The following is a 24,307-nucleotide window of genomic DNA, read 5'->3' as shown; positions in this document are numbered from 1 at the left end:
AAGAGAAAGAGCTCGCTGCATACCTTGAAAATGCTCATTTCTGAACCATGAACTGACTCCCTATTCAACAAGAAAGTTAGCCTACCAATGGGCAAAAAGCTAAAGATCAAATTCCCATCAAGCTGGGAACTCAATGAGAGAGCAGAAGTGGACTGGCTAAGAATGTTCGTCAAGCGGAACGCCAGATTGTCCATCAGATAACCTGAAAATACAAGTCATGCTCGTGCTGCCAGCCCTTACTGCCGTCGTAATTGGTGCTTTCCTTAGAAATCTTCAGGAGTTGTACTGCAAGTATCATTTTCCTCCTGGTCGAATCTGGAACTGTGACAAAACACGAGTACCCAAGGTTGTGCTGGCCCCAAAGGGGATTGCTAAAAGAGGATTGCTAAAAAGGGAGTAGAACAGGTGGCACAGACCGTGTCATCAGAAAGAGGGAAAAATACCACAATGACATACTTTGTATCTGCAGCTGGTTAGACAATCCCACCAGTGTTTATTTTTCCAAGAGTCAAAGCTCCAGAGAGGATGCATCGAGATGGACAACCAGGATGTATTGGGTTAGCCCATCGCAGTGGATGGATGACCTCAGACAGTTTTCTTGGTTACATGGAACACTTTCTAAAAGAGGTCAAACCCAGCCAAAAAATACCCTGTTTTACTCTAGTTTTACAATCATGAAAACCCTATTTCAGTAGAAGTAATTTCCTTGTGTAAAGATAACGGTAGCTACCTCCTAATCCTTCCTCCCAATTGCTTCCATTGTCTCCAACCTCTTGATGGTTCAGCATATTCATCACTGAAGCATTCCATCAGGGATTCGTTTGACAATTGGATGCAGTTAAACCCTGATCAGAGAATTTAAATACATAAAATAGCAAAGTTGTGCAAGTATCTCTTTCTGGAAAAGCTGAATCCTCAAAACATCACAGCTGGGTTTGAGAAGGCAGGAACTTGGCCTTTAAATCTGAATGTGTTCATAGAAGTGAATTTCCTGACAGCTGAGGTGACAAACCATCCAGATTCAGCTGAACAGAATGCCCCAGAACTTTCGAATACTGATGATCCTTACCCTGGTGTATATTGTGAATCCTCTCCTGTCATGACGGATCAACAACAGTCAACATCAAACTTGCCTAAGGCCCTAACTCCTGAAAGCATCAGACCATACAAAAAGGCAAAAATGTAGGTAGGTCCGCGCAAAAACCGTAGGAAAGGCAAAATTAGAATTCTGACAGAAACGCCAGAAAAAAGAGAACTAGAAGCAGATACTGAGCTAAGGCTTGCCAAGAAAGAGAAAAAATCACTAAAAAACTGAAAGGTTTCATTTATTGCTGACAAAACTAGAGACAGGGTTTCAGACATAGATATGCAGCTCAACGACGAGTCGGTTGACGAGCCTTCACATTATATAAAGAACTTTCTTGCAGAAGATTAGACATAGATATGGTGGAAAAGAAGCAAAACTCTGCTGTTTACTATGTTGGTCAAATTAAAGAAATAAGTGGTAGAGTAACAAAATAAACTATAGTCAATCTTTCGGTTTCATTGGGAGAAACTGGGCAAATAGCCAAAGCTCTTGTATTTGGCTGTGATTTGGCCCAATTTGACATAAAATAAATTTAATGTTACGTTTAACTTATATATTAACTGAAATAAATGTTAATATTATCTGAATACATTATTACAAGCACTAATTAATGAATATCCGGAAATGCCCCATGTGGGTCCAAAGTCACCCCCTTATTGAGGAGACTTCAAGAATTTAAAAAGGTCACACATTTTTGGGTCTCACCAAGAAACGACTCGATGTATGTCATTGAAAAAAATCACCAAGAAATGTGAATTATTAAGCTATCTATTCGTGTAAAAAGGAAATTTGTATCTTTAGAAATACGTCTCGTAGAGGCCAAAATCCTTGAGATGTATGGTTTCACCCCTCTCTCTCCTGATTGTGTAAATAGAAGATATAAAATAAGAAAATGTGGTAAGAGAAACGATAAGAAAAGTAAGTAAGGATAAGAAGCGATAAGGAACGGCGTGGAGAAAAAAAATTAACAAAAAGAATAAAAAAAGCTTTAATTTGAAAAGGTAGAAAAGAAGAATAAGTAAAGGCATCGGACTTATCTACCTCTACATCCTCCTTATGACAGAGTAAAGGTGCAGAAATAACAGTTTTCAGACGCAAGTTGCCATCGTCAGTTTCCAGTGTATGCCCAGTGACTTCTGAAAGACGATTCCAGTGACGTACTTTCATCGCTTTGTTAGACATTAGCTCCAGAAGCGGGCAGATTTCTGCAAGATCATCAAGCATTCGTTTAAGTGCCTGGAATGCAGGCCATTCTTTAAGGCCTTTCGGTAGTTTTCGGCATCTAAAAGAAATTTTTCAACTCGATAGACTTTGAGCTATTAGATTTACACTATTTGATCATCTTATAGACAAGCTAAAATGAAGAATAAAAAGGTTAGGGTTAAACCTTGAGTTTTTTTTTATTGACTTTCTTAGGGCTTTTCATGTTTTTGATATCTGATTAGACATTGTTGTTATTGGCCGGGTTATTTCTACTTATTTGCAGTAATAAACATAATATAAAGACAAAAAAAAAAACCTTTAAAAGAGACACAAAAAAGCAGAATGGTATCAGATACTTTCCAATTTTCAGGAGGAAGTCCAATACATTCAAAATAGTTTCATTTCAAATTCAGAATGATATTCAAGGTAGTATTAATGATTTATCTCATCATTTTAACTTAAATCTTTTTAATTGGGTTTTTATTATTTAATGAATGACGAGTTAATTAAAGATCATAATTTGACTGAATTTAATCGCAAGATCCATAAGGGTAATCAGAGGGGGGGGGGGGGGCTCAGGGCGCCTTCCATACAGGAAGGAGAAATTGGAAAAAGTGGTCATTAAATTTGAATTGAGAAGAGAAATTAGCTTCTTTCTGCTCCAGACTGACAGAATGCGCTTTACGAGCTTTTGGCCGCCTTTTTTCGCTTGTTCTGGTCAGCAACTTCGGCCTTGAGACCTGGCTCCACTCATGTGGATTTTGGCCTTCGGCCCTCAAAAAAGAGCCCTTTCTTTGCTGGAGCGGAGCTAGGGAATACGCATGAAGTTATTTTGAAGTTAGCATGAATTTAGCATGAAGTTAGCATGAAGTTTTCCGTCTTTTTTTCTTTTTCAATAATTTTGTAGATTTGCATAGTTTACAGCAGCATCGACGGTTCCAAAATTATTTTGCCAAAAATTTCACGTGATTGCTTTTAATAGTTTAGTTGTTTATTCAGTCTAGCGAAAGAATGAAATATTGACACACAGACGAACTGTTGATCAAACATTCAATATCAATTGTAAATAAAGAGTGAAGCCCATCAATAGTACCCAAAACAGAAAATAGGGTTTTGAATACTACAAATTCATAAAAACAATTCCCGTTTTATGTTGATTCTGAAAATGTAGTATCTTTTCTTTTTCTAATTTTAAAGGTAACCATCGAAAATTATTAGCAGAGATAAACTTGCTTAATGTAACACCCCTCCCATCCTTCCTACTTAAAAATAAGTGGTTTGATCTTGATGAAAACTGTTTTAACAAATTATGAATGTCCAAGAGTTTCTCAAAAGAATTTTAAGGCTGGTAACTACAGAATACATAATTTCATATTTTTCGAGTCACAGGTGCACGAGTGTTGGTGCATTTTTATTTCTTTTTTTTTACCAGGAGCGATCGTATGAACAAAATTGTAAGACACAGTGTTCTTTTCAAAAGCCAAGAATAAAAGGCCGCTTTGTCGCTTTCGGGACATAAAAATCATAATGCAATACCATATTGGAGAGGAGGAAAGGGAGTGGCATGTGGAGAGAAGGAGCCTCCCACCTCCTCTCCTACGAAAATTATGTATAAAATTTTCTAGTGAACTGCTATAATTTTTCAACATTAATATTTTGTTTTGATCAGTGTTTTAACCATACAATAATGTTGCTACAGCCTGTTATATATGTAGAAATATATTTGCGGAGAATAAAAGCTTCGGAAAGGACATAATATGAAATCATAGGATTTCTTATGATTAAGAACAATATTCAATGCATATATGAGGATATCAAGATAAACCCTACTTTTGCCCTGTTCCTGGAAATATGGATGAGCGTGTGGGTCATATAATGTATGAAAGTAAAGAATTGAGCGAGTTACGAAAAGAAGTGTATAACAAGTGTAAGTAGGATGAAAGGTAGTTAGCGAGTATAGTAAGTGATGTGCGTTTTGCAAGTGCTGAAAAGTTAGGACAATTTCTCAGACTAGCAATGGAGATTAGAAATAAATTTTGTAATTTTTCCCGCTGATGTTTTTGTAAACTATTGCGTATGCTACATTCATAACCTAAAATATTTTTCACGTCACTTTTAACAACCTATGGTTGCGAAAACCAACAAGGCTTACCTTAGTTGGAATTCTACTAGCTCATTATTGATACCTTCAACATTGACATCAGCCCAAAGAATGTCATGATACTCTCCAATTCTATCAACAACGTCATTATAAAGTTTGTAGAGTTTCTGAAGCAAATTAAGTTCTTTACGAATTCGTAAAAGTTCTGGAACATCAGTATGCTGAATACCAAACAGTTCTGAACATGCTGAATATGCAACCTGACTGCTCCAGATTTCCTCAAATTCTCCTTGGAAGGCATGCAGTCTATCCGACGCCTCTTTAGGACTTAGGCCTGACGCCATTGGTCCTCGTTCATGGTAACTCATATAAAAAGATTTGCAACTTTTCCTGCAAAAAAATAAACACATAGTTAAAACAAACACATAATAAATCAACACAGGAATAAAACACAAAAAAACGGAAAATAAACAATAGTTTTATTCAACGGCAGACCGTTTCGTTTACTCTTATTTAACGGCAACAAGGTAACTATTAACAAAGATCATCGGCCCGGGGCCCGGCTAGTTAAATAAGCATTTTTAACGATGCTTCAGGATAGGAGGAAGGATTCGTAGCCAAATCAGTTGAAGAATATATTAGACCATGCAGGGCTAGGTAATTGTTAGATATGAGGGAAAGAGGATAGGAGGGATGGTATTTGAAGAGCTATTTTCATAATTTTTTTCCAGGGTGATCATATCGTTTTTGGTATCTATGACGGCATGTGAAATTATACAAGATAGCCAATGAATCCAAACAGCTAAAGCAAAAGCCAAAGAATACATGAATGAAGTAAAAATGAAGCAAGAAGGCATGCAACAATGAGTATTATCAATCGAACAGGAAGATCCGCAAAAGTAATCGAAACTAAAAAGGAATAAAAAAAAACTCGTTATTTTAGCACCACTAGAACAAAGTGAGCAAAATGAAATCCTGAGATTGTCAATCATCTTCCAGATAAAAATCCTATAAAAGTTATGATGCTCAGAAGGATAAACAGGAGGGATGAATTAAAGTTCCGCCAAAATTTATTACTTCAATCGACTTCAATTATAATTGTAGAATAGCCCTATAAATATACTAATTCATACTTTATGTGTGTCAGAGGTTATGTGGAATGGAACATACCTGGTTGTTAGTGAATTATGTAACAATGAAATTAAAGTGAAAATAATTATTGGGGAAAAGGCTGGAAAATGAGTTTTTCAGGATGAACAAATTATACAAGAAAAAAACGATGAAATTATACGTGAACAAAACTATATAATTTTATAACGCTACTTATAATATAATTTCAAGACGCTACTTCACGTTATTTATATAACGTGAAAATTATAAAAGAAAAAATTATACAAGAGAAAATAAAGCACAACGAATCCTGCGGTTAGAAGACATGCAACACCAATCATCATCAAAAATCCCAAATAAAAATGATACACAATGAAATCTGCGGTTAGAAGACAAACGACAGCAAGAATCATAACGAATCGCAAATAAAACTGATGTACTACAATATCTGCGGTTAGAAAACATGCTATAACCATCATCATCAATTAAACAGAAAGCAATGGCAAAGTAATCAAGTTTTGATCGACTGAATGAAGGACTCGTTTTAGTGCTGCTAAAAAAAGAAGTGAGTAAATTTTGAGTAGAGAGCGTCAATCGCCTTCCATGGGAATACAAATCCTAGATGACGCATAAGCAGGAGCGAGGAAATTGAGTCTACGCCACAATTTCTCAATTCAATTGAAATTGCTGATTTGCCACCCATGACTTAAAATTAAAGAATAGATTGATAATTATGCTAATGTGTAATCCATATATATTCTATAGACTATGTGCCATGGAACACGCCGGAATTTTAGTAAATTATTTAACAACGTAAATAAAGCAAAAATGATTACTGGGTAAAAGGTAGAAAAGAAGTTCAAATTAAACTGTGGTTAGAGGACAAGCAACAGCAAGAATTACATATATACAAGCCTGCTAATTATGGAGTACCAGGGACCGACTGAAGTTCGGTCTCCTGGTAGTTTTCTATTATGCCAAGGAGTTGAGAATTTTACTAGGGATTTTAATGCCAAGGTTGGTATAAACAGAGATAGATGAAATTCAAGTATAGATAAATTTGTTTAGGGAAAGAAAATAAAAGGTAATACTGTAAGAAAATGTAATAAGTTTTGTAATAAGAATTAAATTTATCAAGTATTTTGCAGTAGGTTGCAAAGGTTGCATCAAGACATGGCTAATTGTAGACAAAGAAAAGCCAAGACAGATAGTCCAAGTATTTGAGAGGCAAATGTTTAAATTGCTGGGGCACGGGTAAATGGCAAGAGTATGCATGACTCTTATTGGAGACATACTTGTTTATTAGTTTTTTCTGCCTAGAGTCTCAGGCATGCTAACCAAGAATTTAAAATTGACATAACACCGTTAGATTGCCTGTAATGAGAGGCAAGCAAGACACGCTTGTTAATGGTCTTAAGAAGGTTGACCAATAATTTAGAATTAACATAGGACCATAAATTTGCTTGAAATAACAGGCAAACAATCGTTTAAACCGAGTCCGTTGATTTTGAATTAAAGTTATCAAGTATTTTGCAGTAGGTTGCATAGGCTGCATCAAGAATAGAAAAAAAAAATCATTTCAGAAAGCTTGTCTAAGATGAACCTATTATGTACAAAATTTAGTATTTATGAAGAGTAAATATGTATTAAAAGGTTTATCAAGAGTAAAAAGCGTAAAACTAGAATTTAGCGGAAAAGAAAAAATGTCTCCGAACTCACCAAAAAGTGAAAAGGGTATTTTTTGCTTTCAGGAGAATTGAAATCAGGGTTCTTTTTTCTTTTTAATTTACATTCCAAAGTTTTTTATTGATTTTATTTAACCTTTGATTTGGAACGATCAAAAGCTTTTAGCAGTTATGACCCTCAGCATATTTTTTGGTTCAGCTAAATCCAATCCTGATAGCAGTTTGGGCATACGATCAAGTTCCAATGGTTTTATTGTCACTTGTTGAGATCCATTTGGCAGCAGCATTACTTAATGGAGGATATACAGTCCATCCAGAAAACAGAGAAGCAGTTTAAAAGACGACTCAATAAGCTGGAGGTGATTCTGTTTCCTCAGTAATTTGCTCAAAAACAAAAAGAGCAAGTCAAGTTCGCTTCGAAAAAGAAATTTATACCCTTTACCGTAATCCTATAAAATCACAAATTAACCATGAAAATCTAAGTAAATCTTTGTTGTATATACAAAAAACTAATGATTTTTTTTCAATATTTAAACTTAATTAATTGGGATCTTCCAACAATTGCTTTCAAAGAATAAGCTTGAAATCTAGATCTTTATATTCAATTCAATTCAATTTATTCAAATAAAAATGAAACATACCACCAATAATAATAAAGATCCTGGAAGTGAACTTGTTGAGGACCATAACAACAAAAAATTGAAAATGAACAAGAGAGAAAAAAAAGAAAAAGAACGAAAAAAGAAAGAGAAAACACGGGTAAATTAAAGCAAATTTTTAAAAAATTTAGAGATTTAAAATATCAAAGTTTAGTAACATTGTTATACAGCGTGCGAAAACTTGTGGATAGCTCGATACTGGAGGGTATTATATTCCATTAAAGTATAGATTAATAAATGGGGGATCGCTTGGCGGAGCCAGAGACACACTTTGGGACAATAAAGGAACGGTTGAATAAACAGAGACACAGGCCTTCAGAACTATTACAATTAAAATAAGATAATAATTGGGGAGGAAGGTTTTTATGGTAAGCGGAGTATACAAGGGATAAATTTAATTTTTTAATGATTTATTAAAAAGGGATAATACCAAAATCGGAGTACAAGTCCTGGGTGGGATATAGTTGGGGCAGCCGAAAAACTGCTTTGATGGCATGATTTGGGGCAGATTTTAATTTATTGGTAACTGAAGGATAAGTATTGCCCCAAACAGATCCGCAGCATGAGATATATGGGTAAATAAAAGAGTAATAAAGGGTGACAAGGATATCAGAGGGAAGAAAATTATTCACACGATTAATCATACTTATCTGTCGCAAGATTATGACTCTGATGTAGGAAACATGAGTTGCAAATGATAGGGAGGAGTCTATGTGGACACCAAGAAACTTGGCAACTTTGACCTGCGGGAGGAGATTGGTCGAATATTTTAGGCCAAGTGCTTGCTGAGCTTCATTTTTTTTTGTACGGGCTTTAAAATAATACAACCTGACTTTTTTTGCTGTTAATAGTCATACAGTTGAAGAAAGACCACTCATTTACTCTACTCAGAAGGATTTGAGTAGAGGTGACAAGGGATAGTAAATTAGGGCCGGTGATGAAATAGTTGCTATCTTTAGCTAAGAGCGCTAAGGGCACTGATGAACCCAGGCCTGTAACCAAATCATTAATATAAAGGAGAAACAGTATTGGACCAAAAACAGAGCCCTGCGGGACGCCCCTCCGGACAGGTAGGAGATGCGAGGTCATGCCGCCCAGACTCACACTCTGTACCAGAGAGATAAGAACCGAACCATGAGAAAGGAATTGCACGAATCCCTATGTTATTGAGTTTACTTAATAAAACACTGTGATCAACCATGTCAAAGACCTTAGAAAATATAGAAATAAGCCCATTACAGTATTTTTAAGGTCAAGTTGGGAACGGATAAACTGTGTGGCGTCGATTAGTGCATGATCAGTTCAAAATTTGGAACGGAAGCCATATTGATGAGAAGAAATCAACGAATCTGAAGGATTAATCCCAAATAAAAAGGGAGAAAGACGTAAGAAGATAATTCTCTCGAGCACTTTGGATAAAACTGGGTAAAGTGAGATTGGACGATAATTACTTATCTCAGACGGATCGTCTTTTTCATGAATCGGGATAACAATTGCTGATTTAAATATTTCTGGAAAGACTCTGGCCAGACAAGTAGAGCATTGTAGGGGCTTAGGCTTATAAATCTTATAAAAAGGGGACATACCGTACAAGAATATTTCTCTGTTTAGCTCAACTTTACAGGAAATGATGATTGAACGGCTTGGATGAAGGACTCCTTCTTTGTTTAAACTTAGCCTTATTGCAGTTAAAGGATTTATGAGAAGGCCTGAAGAATCTATTAGTTCAGTTTGTATTTCCTCCACTTTTACGCTGGTATCAATACCATAAAGCACATACTTGTGTAACTTTTCCACATCTTTTTTTGTAGCTAAAATTTTCGAGCCATCAATAATTATTTCTTTGGATTTTGACAGGACATGGTCTGCCACCTGAGAAGACGTAAAGTAAATATCAATAGACTCGTCCTGCTTGAAAACATGTTCAAAATTTACCTCTGCGATCAAAAAAACAGCTTTCATAATTTGCATTATTCGATCTTTTGAAAAGGGTTGGCCATTGATTTTCTTGATTGAGACAGTATAATAATTGAGGTAATCTGTACTACTAGTTTCTGGGACACTTGAAGGGAGGGGTTGCAGTATCACTGGCGAACGCGTTTCATCCTTTTTCCTCTTTTTGCCAGGCGTCTCACCTCTTTCATTAGAGTTAGTTGTGGCTAATGCCTGAATTCCTGATAAGTGGCTAACTATTTTGGACCAAGTAGTTGGGGGAGGGGGGTTCTAGAAAGAGTTTTACAAGTAGGTTGGAAGGGCGACTGGCCAAGGGTTTCAGTGGGAGTATCCTTCTCGGGTGGTAGCCTTAGGGGCTACTTTTTTCCCGACATTTATTCTGACGAGACACTACAGATTCACGAACTGTTAATCAGTCTTAATTCAAGGTTACTTGACCAAAAGTAAATATTCATTTATGGAACTAAATTATTCACTATGATAAATAATAACTCACTTTGTATGAAGTGAACAATCCCTCACAATTAAATCCGCAAGTCAATTGCGCAATCTAACACAGTACAGTACAAAAGATAATCCGATTAGGTTCATAAGATAGTTCCTTTTAGTTGAGATACTAAACTCATACTGTATATATTCAAGTCATTAATTTATTGTTGGTCAATTACACAATATTCAAATTTTTCAAATATCATTTTAAGGCCATAAATTTCTATTAGATCTAATAAAAGTTTCAAACATGTTACCTGAATTGTTTGAGATCTTTCATTAGCTGCTTTCTAAGAACTGGCTGCACAGCTACAAGCTTTTGATGCAAGTCATGTGATTTTTGTTGAAGATTGTACCATTCTTTTCGAAGGCTCCGTACACTTTGAATTTCTTCCTCAGTTACAGATAAACCAGCTTGAGCTAGGATAATGTTAGCATCCTAAAAACGTCAATCATATTCAAGTCAAAATGACTTATATTTATTCACAGCGAAGCAAATACACCAATTAGGACGTCACTTTTTTGTTGTTTTCATTGAAAAATAAAAAAATGAAATTTCTCCATCTTATATTTAAAAAATACCTTGTTTTTGTCTTTATTAAAAAGAACTGAAAAATATCCTTAGCCCCCCTATACATTGTGTTTAATTGGTTCCCCTGATAGAAAAATCTAGGCCCCTAATGTGGATGAAATTAAATTTAGGAAGTCAATACCAGTTAAAATATTCGTGGATGGGAAGTCAAATAGCAACTAAACATAAAGATTCTTGTGCGGGAAAATTTTTAATAAAAATTGAAATATTGCTGAAAAGACGAAAAACATATTGTATAACGTCTTTGCTTATGGAGAATCAAATAGCCGTAAAAATAAACATTTAAGGGACGGAAAATTTGTAACACACACAAAAACAGACAAGCATCTGAAAAAGACAAAAAAATAATAACGTCTTTGGTGATGGAAAATCAAATCGGCACAAAAACGAAACGTTTAAAGCGCAGGAAAACTTACACCACTAGAATAGAGAAAAATACCCGAAAGACGTGTCTGAAAAAGATAAAAAAGATAGTAACATCTTTGGTGATGGAAAATTAAATCGGCAGAAAAACGAAAGGTTTAAAGCGTGGGAAAACTTATACCACAAGAATAGATAAAAATACCCGAAAGGCGTATCTGAAAAAGACAAAAAAGATAATAACATCTTTGGTGATGGAAAATCAAATCGGCACAAAAACGAAACTTTTAAAGCGCGGGAAAACATGCCACTAGAATAGAGAAAAATACCTGAAAGGCGTTATATAATGTCTGGAGAATCTATTGTCCGAGAAAATAATGTTAACGTTATGGAGAATCAAATAGCCGTAATAAACATTTAAGGGATGGAAAATTTGTATAAGAAAAAAAACATCTGAAAAAGACAATATTTTCTTTAGTGATTGAAAATCAAATCGGCACAAAAACAAAATGTTTAAGGCGCGAGAAAACTTATGATACTAGAAAAAACAAAAATACCCGAAAGGTGTTGCATAGCGTCTGGAGAATCTACAATGTCCGAAAAAATAATGTTAACGTTATGGAGAATCAAATAGCCATAATAAACATTTAAGGGACGGAAAATTTGTAACACATAAAAAGACAAGCATCTGAAAAAGACAAAAAAGACAATAACGTCTTTGGTGATGAAAAATCAAATCGGCATAAAAACGAAACGTTTAAAGCACGGGAAATTTATAACATTAGAATAGAGAAAAATACTTGAAAGCCGTTGTACAACCTCTGGAGAATCTATTGTCCGAGAAAATAATGTTACCGTTATGGAGAGTCAAATAGTCGTAATAAACATTTATGGGACAGAAAATTTGTAACACAAAAAAAGGACAAGCATCTGAAAAAGACAAAAAAGATAATAACGTCTTTAGTGATTGAAAATCAAATAGGCACAAAAGCGAAACGTTTAAAGCGTGGGAATACTTATAACTCTAGAATAGAGAAAAATACCCGAAAGGCGTTGTGTAACGTCTGGAGAATCTATTGTCCGAGAAAATAATGTTAACGTTATGAAGAATCAAATAGCCGTAAGTCCCTCCATTTAAGGGACGTAAAATTTGTAACACAAAAAAAGACAAGCATTTGACAAAGACAAAAAAAAACTATAACGTCTTTGGTGATGGAAAATCAAATAAGCGCAAAAACGAAACGTTTAAATTGCGGGAAAACTTATCACACTAGAATAGAGAAAATACCCGAATGGCGCTGTATAACGTCTGGTGAATCTATTGTCCAAGAAAATAATGTTAACGTTATTGAGAATCACATAGCCATTAAAAAGCATTTAAGGGACGGTAGAATTTTCAAACAAAAAAAGTAGCTAAAAAAAATAAAAAGACATATTATAATGTATTTTTTTTATGCGGAATCAAATACTCAAAAAAACAAAACAATTAAGACATGTAAAATTTACAACACCATGAAAAGGAGAAGGTGGATGAAAAAGATGTGGTTTAACGTTGTTAGTTATGGAGAAGCAAGTGACCATAGAAATAAGGCATTCAAGGCATGGAAAATTTATAGCACCAAAAGAGGGGAAAAATAGATGAAAAAGAAAAAGAAAATAGATGAAAAAGAAAAAATAGAAGAAAAAACATGAAATAACGTCTTTGGTTAACTGAGAATAAAACAGCCAGACAAAAAAAGACTATTCAGGCATGGGAAAATCTGTAATGCCAAGAAAGAGAAAAGTAGCTAAAAAGCTAACCGTAAATATGACTTACAAAAACGACGAAAAAGATAAGAAAAAGAGAAAATGAAGAAGAATACAAACAATTGTGCCAGGAAAGACGTAGCTAGATTTGTGTCACTACTTCCATGAGCACACTGTAACACACTGCAGGGCTCAGAATTTGTTTATGGATGAGATTATGCAAAACCGTCTTGATATTAATGCAAACAATATTGTATTTATCCCGAGACAACAGATTTTTTTTTTTTTTTTAAGGTTTAGGACATTTATTTAAGATGTGTATATATGTGTGAATTATAACGAAAATATAAGATAAAGTATAATATTTCTGAAGGAGGCACCCTGTATGTGGAAATACCAGTTTGCGTGAGAAACGAGTCTCGCAAAGTTTAGAAGTACTTAAGAGTACTTAATTATTCAAAAAACAGTCTCAAATGATAAAACAACAAGAGGATAAATCCATTTTATACTACCCTTTTTAACTACTGCCACTAACTACTTTCCCAGTTCATTAATTTAAATTTCTTCTAACTGCCATTACTCGGAAGGAAATATCTAAACTATATAAAAAATCGAGATTGAAGACTGACAGTTACCCACTTATTGCGTATATATTTTAATGGCAACATAAAATACAATATTCATAAGCTTACCTACAAACAAGGCCGTATCCAAGGGTGGGGGTGTTAGGAGTTTTGAACCCCCCCCCCCTCTCCAAAATGTTTGTCTGACTCGTAATAACCTAACAAAAATGGACATAAACAAATTCTGTATGCGTTTCTTGAGGTTTTTTTTTGTGTAGCCCCCCCCAAAAAAAAAATTGTTTTTTAAGTAAAACCCCCTCCGGAAAAAAATACAGGATACGGCCTTGCCTACAAAGATGAGGAACGAGGAGGCGTCACCTAAGAACAGCTTTTGCTAGAAGCGCGCCCATTAAACAATTTACAACCAAAAATAAAATTGATTTACATAAGAAATTCATAAAAAGCATAGTTGGAATAGAAGACTATTTACAATAAATCAGTTAACCTTCATTGGCTTACATGATTAAATCGGCTTACCTCAATGGGAGCTATTGCAATATCAGCATCTGCCTCATGATTTCTCAATTCTTTTAGCACGTCCATTGCAGCTTTAGTGCCATCTAGCCCAGCATAATCATTTTCCAGCTTTCTTTCTAGGGATTTACAGAGGGACCATAAAGCATCTCCTTCAACTTTTACTTTCTCTCGCAATGCTTCTCCGAAAATGTACCGTCGTGAGGATATCTCGCTCATTAGCTGTTGCTTCAGTACATCTAAATTTTTTTTATAAACATTATTTATTTAAATTCCCTATTTTGTCTGTTACTGGCAGGGTACTATTTAACTGGCACTAACTTACTGGTGTTGTTTCTATATTTAAGTGGTTTCCAGTGAGTGATTCAATCAGAGAATATGCTTTGGGACAATTAAAAATCAGGTGGCAACATCATTTGTATTGATAGTGTAAATTTTCAGAACCAAGTGATATCACCAAAGACAGTAAAGATGATATTCGATTATTTAAATTGTTTGAGTTGAAACTTAAAAAACACAATGTGTCTCTAAAATATTGAGAAAAAAATAGGAAATTTACATTGAACAGAGTCTCTATGTGCCGCTCTGCGGTTCTTGGTAGTAGCAGGGGCATATCTAAAATAAGAAGCGTGAGCGGAAAATCAGCAAAAAAAAGCTAAAAATTGTGATTATCATTTATAAATGCACCTATGATCAAGGAAAAAATCCAGAGAAAAAAAATATTTTATTTTGAGATTCTTGGTACTTAGGTATAATACTGAACAATGTGGAGTCTTTCTTGTATCAAATAAAAAAAACAAGTTTTTCAACTTAAAGTAAGGAACAAAATTAAAACTTAAACGAACGGAAATTATTTAGTATCTGAGCGGGACTATCCCCTCCTCAGCACCTGACTCTTTACACTAAAGCTTTTCAGTGGTTTAAAAAGCTCCTTATTTAAATTAAACGGCCCTTGTATTTCAGGAGTCGTTCTTAAAGAATTACGAAAAAAGTAAAATTCTAGCGTAAAGAGCCAGGGATTTTGGAGGAGGCAGATGCCTCATATATGGAACAATACCTATTAGTTTTAAGCTTCGATGTTGCTCCTTACTTTCAGCAGAAAAACTTGTTTCTTTTCATATAATTCCTGACTCGAAGCCAATTCCTCCCGCGGAAATTCTCCCCTGGAAACGTTTCTCACAATGAAAAATTTCCCTGTTGGAAATCCTCACCCCCGGAAAATTCTCCATCGAAAAATTTCTGTATTTGTCTAGATAAAAAATACTATATGTAAATATAGTGTAAAATGCATAAGCAACAGCCTTTTCCCCAGGGGCTGTTGAGCCATGTTATACCCAGTGGCTTAGTTATTCGGCTTTTCAACAATACTGAAGCAAATACCTATCTCAAAATTTTAATCGGATATCTTTGAGGAAAAAAGGAATTGTGGGGGATGGCTAGTTGCCCTCCAATATTTTTGAGTACTTAAAAAGAGCACTAGAACTTTCAATTTCCACTCAACGAGTACTCACCCGATCTCCTAGGACCAATACTTCAACACGGTCACCCCGGAAGAAAAAAAGAACAGAAAAAACAAACACGCATCCTTGATCTTTCTTCTGGCAAAAAATGCAAAATTCAACATTTTTGCAGTTAGGAGCTTGAAACCTCGACAGTAGGCTTCTCTGATACGCTCAATTTGATGGTGTGATTTTCATTAAGATTATTTGAAATTTTGGTGTTTCCCCTGATTTTTCGGAAATAAGGCAAATTTTCTCAGATTAGTAGCTTTGATGCGTAGCATTAAACTAGAGTTCGAACTCAGCTGTAACAACACACTACAGAACTTGAAATTTAATTCCAGTGATGATATTCTGCCAAAGTATCTCCATATGAAAAAAAAAAGAAGAGAATTTTGGGAGTGTTCAAATTCAGCTACAGTAATGCACCCCAGCGCTAGGAATTTGATTCTGGTGATGAAATTATGCAAAAGCGTCTCCATTCTAATTTAAATAATAAGAGGAGAATATTGAGGTCCTCTAGTGGCACAGTGGGTTCAATCTGAGCTTGGTAATATGGGACCCATAATTTAAACTGAGCTGTAGCAACACACTGCAGGGCTCAGAATTTGATTCCGGTGATGACTATGCAAAACCGTCTCCATATTAGTCCGAGCAAGAAGAAGAAGAAAATACTGAGGGACTTCAAACTCAGCTGCAGGAGCACACTGCAGGGCTCAGAATTTGATTCCGGTGCTGACTATGAAAAACCGTCTCCATATTAGTCCGAAGAAGAAGAACAAGAAGAAGAGAATACTGAGGGACTTCAAACTCAGCTGCAGGAGCACACTACAGGGCTCGGAATTTGATTCCAGTGATGAGATTAAGTGAAAGCGTCTCCATATTAATCCAAACAAGAAGAATAAGAAGAATAGAATATTGAGATTGATTTGTGAAAATACACTTTCTGATAAACTCTTCAAGAGTACTTTCAACTTCGAAAGTCATGATTGAGAAAGTCTGGTTTTAACACTTTGACCTCAACTTTTCTGCCTGCAGCAATCCTTGCATTGTACTGTTGTCAGGTAGAATATTGTTGCCAATGATTCGCACTCGACAAAGAATGCATTCCTATACAGTTGAGGAGTGAAAGTGTTAAAATAATTACAGACATTTTTCTGTACAGACATTTTCACCTTTTGGATTGTAAATACTGAGGATGTTGATTCTTTATTTCGTTCAGATATACTGTGCGTCCTATTGCTTTAGTCATTTGGAAATTTTTATATTGGGTATTGTCTTTATATAAACTTAAAATGCTAATTTTTCTTTACGTAAAATTTACGAGTGCTGTTTGAGGTGGCTTACGATTTCTCTGTTTAGGATAATATTTTTTTTTTAACTTTTAATATTGCCCATCACTTGTTCACTTGTATGTGGAAAAAACTTGTTTTTATTTATTTATAAGATTAAAAGCGGCAATTTTCTATCAAGTAGAAGTACCAATTCAATTTAGCCATCAAGTTAAGAAGCCTTGTTAAATAGATGAAATCTGATATGCTTGAACTCTAAATTCTGCATTTTTAAAGATGGGAGCTTGAAAACTCTACAATGGGGTTCTCTGAGACGCTGAATCCGATGGTACAATCTTCAATAAGATTCCTTGACTTTTGACGGGTGTTTCCCCCTTCTTTGAAAACCAGAGAAATTTTCTTAGGCTCGTAGCTTTTGATGGCCCTCTCGCTTGTAGCCCCTTCGCACAGGGAATGATTTCTGTTCGTTTTAAGTTTTAATGTCGCTCTTTACATTCATTTGATAAAAGTTGTTTTATATTTAATTTCAATTCGTTTTCCACAGTATACACAAGGTTACCCTAAATGCGATAAAAACTGCATCTCCTCAAACCCGACTCACTAAATTAAAATTTAACTTTTGCATAGCAAGGGTAGCAAGGGTTCAAGAAAAAGATAATTGTTTACTTTCACCTGAAAACCTGAAAACAACTAGTGCTTCATCAATCAATGCTCACACACAAGAAGAAGTGATAAATATAGATAAAATAAGAAAAAAGCTTTAATTAAATTTTTCGCGAATAAAAGGTTTTATTTATTCGCATTGCCATTGTAATAGCAACATAGCTTCCAGTTGAAACGATCTGAAAAGCAATAGCTAAATAAAACACTTGCAGTTAAGAAGTGGTACATGACTGCCACATAACTTGCACAAAATTTTAAAGTTTGTTTCGGGACAAATACAAAATTTAAATTACACAGCTGAGGAAATCTATCAGACGTTCTTTGCATAAAGTCATAAACTCAATCTTAAATGCCGTTGTGTCATAATGTCATTCATGATGTCTTTTTTAAAATAATAATGAACCTCAGAAAGAAGTATTAACCGTAATGCGTCCTTTTTTTCGAGGCCATAATGACAAATTACACATAAAAGAAAAAAAACTGAAACTAGTGAGAAGCCAACAAAAATACGAGTATACAGTATGTTATTCAGGATATGCTAACTTCGGTTCCATCTTGAACTTTGTAAATTGAAGCAACCTACGCAGATAGAATTCATCACTCAGCTTAGCCTACGAATCTAATTCTTAAAATTAATATAATATATAATAAATAATTAATTAATATAATTAATAAAATTAATGTAATTAACATAAGTTCACGATTTTTAGTAATTTTTTCTTAGATAAAGATGGGGCAGTACGTTCATTTTATTACCTCTTTAAAGTGGTGTCTAGGTTGCCTACTCCAAGTAATAAATTTTTTTCCACCTTCAGTTCGTTAATTTCTTTGTTATTTAACATTCTAATGTTTTTGACCCGCATAAGCTCAACATCAGAAAAGCTGTCTTGATTTTACTTAACTGAATTTTTGTTTAATCAACTAAAGTTTAGAAACAGAAATGTGATCAGCTGATCAGGTCTGATCAGGTCTGAAGGAAAAAGGATAGATTAGTTATAACTACAACTCATTGCAGTATCATACAGCCTGAGGTGCCGCAGCGCACGACCGCAGCGCACGACCCTCCTGTATCCAAATCGGTTCAAAGCTCAAAGCTTTAAAAAACTTTTTCTCGTGCAGACAATGGTTTGCGCAGCGCAGGCAAGTAGAAGTGACCCTATTGATACTGAACGAACTCCAAATATGGGCATAGAGTCATTAGGGAGAACACGTGGTAATGTCAGTCCCGTACCTACACCAAATATGGGCATAGAGTCATTAGGGACAACATGTGGTAATTTCAGTCCCGTACGTACACCAAATATGGGCTTAGCCTCCCTAGGGAGATTGATTGCATAATCGGTCAATGACCTCTTTTTTCCAAGGTCGATGTATTTGTTGTTGTAAGTGTAATAACTCCGGAACGAAGGTTGCACATGCGCATTGAATTCTAACAGGAACAATGTTATTGATCTAGGACTCGAGGGGGAAGTGATTTTCCGAGAACTTGATTGCATAATCGATTGTGAATATTATGATCCAGAAATAGTATTTGTTGTTGTTGCTCTCGCCAAATGTTATGAGTTTCCCGGAAACAGTTAGATCATGTGTTTCCTTCTCAGCCAATCAGCGAGTCGGTTACATCCCCCTTCTCAACCAATCAGAGGGCTTGTTACATATGGTTTTCCCCGTTACATAACAATTCGACCTTCAGATTTCGTATATAACGGGCATGCAATGTAATTCAATTATAAGAAAATATTGTGACACAATTGAAACAACAATGGATAAATTTGATGAATTAGAAGCCATGTCAACTTCAATTTGCAATGTAAGTACATTTTTTATTTTCAAACGAATTTTCCTTGGACATCCTCCAGTATATTCTGCTAAAACGTAAATATATTCCTTTACCCCAAATCCCCCCCCCAAACCATACAAACATCATTATAATCAATGGAAAACATAAAATATATTCTTTTACCCTCGAAACCTAACCCCCCCCCCAAACCATACAAACATCATTATAATCAATGGAAAACATAAAATATATTCTTTTACCCTCGAAACCTAACCCCCCCCCCACCATTGTTTTACAATCCCAAATTCTCGCAAAAAGAAATAATTCTCTTTTCGTTAAAGTTTGACTTTTCTCAATTGTAATCTTTTATATAACTGAGACATCCAACGCTCTGTTGTTATTAGCTCAATCTGATTTGACACAAGACTCCAATGTGAGGCCTATAATTAGCTGTCACCCTTTTTCCGGTGTGTTCACGCTATCGGTCTGGTCAAAGGGTTTTGTTTTGGCTTTCAAATTAAAACAGTTTTAAGCAAAAAGAGATTGCTGTATATTAAGCTTGTAGTTTCGTAACCTTGTATTTGTCAGAGAGCCGGTGAAAGAGATTATTTTCAAATTAAGTTTAACAATATATTTAGAACATTATGTGAAAGGGGGGAGGGGGCAATACATTGCTTCTTACAGCTTCGTTGTAATTAAATTATGTAAAGGGGGAGGACAATGCCCTCAATTCTACCGCCATCAGTGTAAAATGAAAACAAACTATTTATTCGCATTAAAAGCAAGGCTTTTGTATTGTCAGAGAGCCGGTGAAAGAGATTATTTTCAAATTAAGTTTAACAATATATTTAGAACATTATGTGAAAGGGGGGAGGGGGCAATACATTGCTTCTAACAGCTTCGTTGTAAGTAAATTATGTAATGGGGGGGGGCAATGCCTTCAATTCTACCGCCATCAGTGTAAAATTAAAACAAACTATGTCTTCTCATTAAAAGTAAGGGCCTTGTATTTGTCAGAGAGCCGGTGAAAGAGATTATTTTCAAATTAAGTTTAAAAATATATTTAGAACATTCTGTGAAAGGGAGGAGGGGGCAATACATTGCTTCTAACAGCTTCGTTGTAAGTAAATTATGTAATGGGGGGGGGGCAATGCCTTCAATTCTACCGCCATCAGTGTAAAATGAAAACAAACTATTTCTTCGCATTAAAAGTAAGGGCCTTGTATTTGTCAGAGAGCCGGTGAAAGAGATTATTTTCAAATTAAGTTTAACAATATATTTAGAACATTATGTGAAAGGGGGAGGGGGCAATACAGTGCTTCTAACAGCTTCGTTGTAATTAAATTATGTAAAGGGGGAGGACAATGCCTTCAATTCTACCGCCATCAGTGTAAATGAAAACAAAATCTTTCTTCGCATTAAAAGCAAGGGTCTTGTTTTTGTCAGAGAGCCGGCGAAGGATATTATTTTCAAATTAAGTTTTAACAATAAATTTAGAACATTATATGAAAGGGCGGAGGGGGCAATACATTGCTTCTAAAAGCTTCGTTGTAAGTAAATTATGTAATGGGGGGGGGGCAATGCCTTCAATTCTACCGCCAACAGTGTAAAATTAAAACAAAATATTTATTCGCATTAAAAGTAAGGGCGATGTATTTGTCAGAGAGCCGGTGAAAGAGATTATTTTCAAATTAAGTTTAACAATATATTTAGAACATTATGTGAAAGGGGGGAGGGGGCAATACATTGATTCTAACAGCTTCGTTGTAAGTAAATTATGTAATGGGGGGGGCAATGCCTTCAATTCCACCGCCATCAGTGTAAAATGAAAACAAACTATTTATTCGCATTAAAAGTAAGGGCCATGTATTTGTCAGAGAGCCGGGGAAAGAGATTAATTTCAAATTAAGTTTAACAATATATTTAGAACAGGATGGGACAGGGAGGAGGGAGCAATATATTGCTTTTAACAGCTTCGTTCTAAGTAAAGGATGTAAAGGGGGAGAGCAATACCTTCAAGTCTACCGCCATCAATGTAAAATGAAAACAAACAATACAGGGCTAGAAAAGTCTTTGTGAGTTGCATGTAGCTTATATTATATATAAATTGAATAGCATTTTAAATTCTATAGTAAAAATATATTCTAACAGATCGATGAGTTAACGATCTAATTTAAAACCTATAGACAGGAAAATTTAATATTTTTCTAAATGCTAAAAATAGAAACATTGATTCCTATCCTATGGCTATAGACTACTGATTGTATAATAAAAACGTTTGATTTCTATGCCAAATATATTTCTCGCAAAATTTTTAGTTTTTGCTTTACTGAAAAGAGATAAATTACATGGATGAGGGTAGTAACTTTCTTTCTTTAAAAAGGGGCAAATTATTTTGATACTAATTTTTTCTCTTCTTTTTAAGGCAAATTATGAAGAATGCGTGCCCCCTCCTTCCAAAAAAGCCAGAGAGGGTGAAGCAGCCACCTCACTGCCAGCCCCAATGCGGCCTCGCAGAAAGTTAAAGAGAGAATGGACGGATAACTACAATGCCGAAGCTACACAAGATCCTGAAATAGCCGACCCAGCCGCGCAAGAACATAGCGCTGCCGCCCCGCCCGCCCTCCCAAACACCGTATCTGGTCCATCGGGTGCCCAACCCCAGACGGATTATGCAAAAGTAAGCATTTTTTCCTACCTTTCTATTTCTTCCAATGTTTTTTTCTTTTTCAATTCCCAATACAAACTTATCGCAGCAGGATATAACCCCCTCGCCCCCCAACCATTTTTTTCTCTGCTCCCCCCTCCCTCGGAGATATCTTAATATAATGTAAATTTTTTGCTTGCTAGTCAAAAGAAACCGCTCCTCTTTTTCTAATCTTTGCTATTTTCTATGCATTCCCCCTATCTCTTCACCGCTATCTCATAAGCGAATATTTTTCTTGGGTAATGTCAAGTGAATGAATGCTCACCATTTGTAACTCAAAATCTCCATATTTTTCACAATTGAATAACACAGAGTTTAAATAAAAGGAACTGAGAGATTATTTCTATTTATTTATCGGTCACGTCTGGATCCTGTAATTTGTGCAAGAATATTTTTAAAATAGCTTTCAATCTTAAAAAACCTTTCCAATATTTTAGTGATGGGGAAACATTGTTGACAATATACTGAGTTAACGGTTTACAGCATTTAATTGTACTGTTTCCCCGTCTGAAGTTCGGTCTTGGAAATCGGAACACTGGCGCGGCGGCTTACAATAAGTGTGAGCTAATGAAGAGTTCACCGAGCCTATATAACTGAATAAGAGAAATACTTGGAATTCTGCAGTCGAAACGACTATTTCAATTTTTTGCGGGCATTCTGTAATTGGTCGAGAGGCACAGAGGGGACCGGGATACACCTATGGGTCCGGGAAGCGCCACGAGTGGTCCGGGAAGCGCTGTGGGGCAAGAAAGCGCCGCAGGATGCTCCACGAGTCAGGGAAGCGTTGGGGGAAGCGCCGCAGGTCAGGGATGCGCTGTGGCTCCGAAAAGCCTCGAAAAAAAAAAAAAAAAAATTAGTAGGGGTGTTTTTAACAATTAAAATAAGCTATTTTTTTAAAAAAATCGAATTAAAGCCTTCCATGTAAAGCGGCATTTTAGTTTGTATCTATCTTATATTAAGTTTGATTTTCTTTCAGTTGAATTAACCAAATGCTATTATGCAATAATCCAAATTTTAACAGTAGGGGATGATTTGAACACTTTGAAAATAAGCTATTTTTTCATTTATAGATCGGACGAGCATTGGTCCCCTACTCTCCGTCCAGTGAAGAAGGGGAAGAACCAATTCTAACACCGCCAGTGGAGTTTCAGGACAACGAAATCATTAACTCTATTGAAGTACCTTCCGATACTGATGACTTTTTAGCTGATTTTTTTAATGTAGATAATAGCGCAGTTGAGCTGGTAGACTTGAGCCCTAACAATTTGCTGATTTTAGATGATTTTACAGGGAACCCTCATCCTCCTCCTCCAGCCTCCGATACCCTAACGACTCCACTTCTAACAACTGACGTGGAGCATGCCCCCGATATTGTTGAACACGTGGGGGGAGGGGGAAATATCCCAGAGGGGGAGGGGGGTACACCATTTCCCGATTTTCAGCTGTCCAATATAATTTTAAATAATATAGTTGTTTTCACTGCAACGTTTGGGGATCCCTTTAATACACTAATGGGGGGAAAATTTGTTTTTGACCCTGTAGAAATTGTGCATGCATATGTAGATAAAATTCGTGCACTTCTGGAGAATCAAATTCAATTGTGGGGGAGGAAATCAATTAAGGTTTCCATTGTTTTAAAGGTTTTTTATTTAAATGAGGGAAAAAGTGAAGTTTATTATCATTATATACATTCCGAGATGCGTTTGGTTTATTCGAATTTGGAAAATTTTGAGGGAGCTTTCATCGATTGGGTCGATCAAATTATAACGCATCTTGAGAACTTTAATGAACATGGAAGTGGCTCTTTAGTTATTTTTGTTGAAAATTTAAGTGTAAATATTTGTAAATTAAAGAAAGATTTTATTTTAACCGGGGGACAGGGGGGCGGGAGGGCAGTAGAATTAAATTATAATTCAGATCTTGGAGGTTGTCGCGGTGTCCAGAAGATTTGTTTTGAAACAGGTCAAAAGTGTTTCCGATATGATTTCATCATCTCAGCATTCGAGCCTCTAGCTCAGGACGCTACTAAGACGAATTTAGACAATTGGGCTGTACATGGGAAGGAAGGGTCCGATTTCCCAGTTGTAGATTTTTCTTGTGTAGAGGGGAAATACCCAGTAACGCTAAGATCTATTGATATTTTTGAAAGGGCTAATGCCCACTTAAATATCGGCGTTACTGTGGTACAATACGAAACAGAATTTGAAGATGGAACTCGTTCTAAAAAGAAGGGGGTGGTATTCCCCATAAGGAGCCCGTCAGTTGATTTGGTTAAAAACTGGGT

At 35.6% G+C, this 24,307-nt stretch overlaps 1 protein-coding gene across 1 annotated transcript in view; it reads right to left on the bottom strand.

Moving 5' to 3' along the window:
• The window catches only part of Dhc1 (dynein axonemal heavy chain 1), a 432,221-nt gene that overhangs the window by 388,693 nt on the left and 19,221 nt on the right, over window positions 1–24,307 (bottom strand). The window contains exons 4-7 of the mRNA XM_089098586.1: window positions 14,086–14,321; window positions 10,545–10,726; window positions 4,443–4,781; window positions 2,129–2,369 (exon numbers count right to left, since the gene is read on the bottom strand). Coding sequence (XP_088954712.1) covers window positions 2,129–2,369; window positions 4,443–4,781; window positions 10,545–10,726; window positions 14,086–14,321 — 998 coding nt within the window. The remainder of the gene's footprint in view (window positions 1–2,128; window positions 2,370–4,442; window positions 4,782–10,544; window positions 10,727–14,085; window positions 14,322–24,307) is intronic.

Source organism: Artemia sp. Qi Xiang Cuo, chromosome 13 (assembly GCF_049724085.1).
Source record: "Artemia sp. Qi Xiang Cuo chromosome 13, ASM4972408v1, whole genome shotgun sequence".
Taxonomy (NCBI): domain Eukaryota; kingdom Metazoa; phylum Arthropoda; class Branchiopoda; order Anostraca; family Artemiidae; genus Artemia; species Artemia sp. Qi Xiang Cuo.
This window is presented reverse-complemented; position numbering and strand designations above follow the sequence as displayed.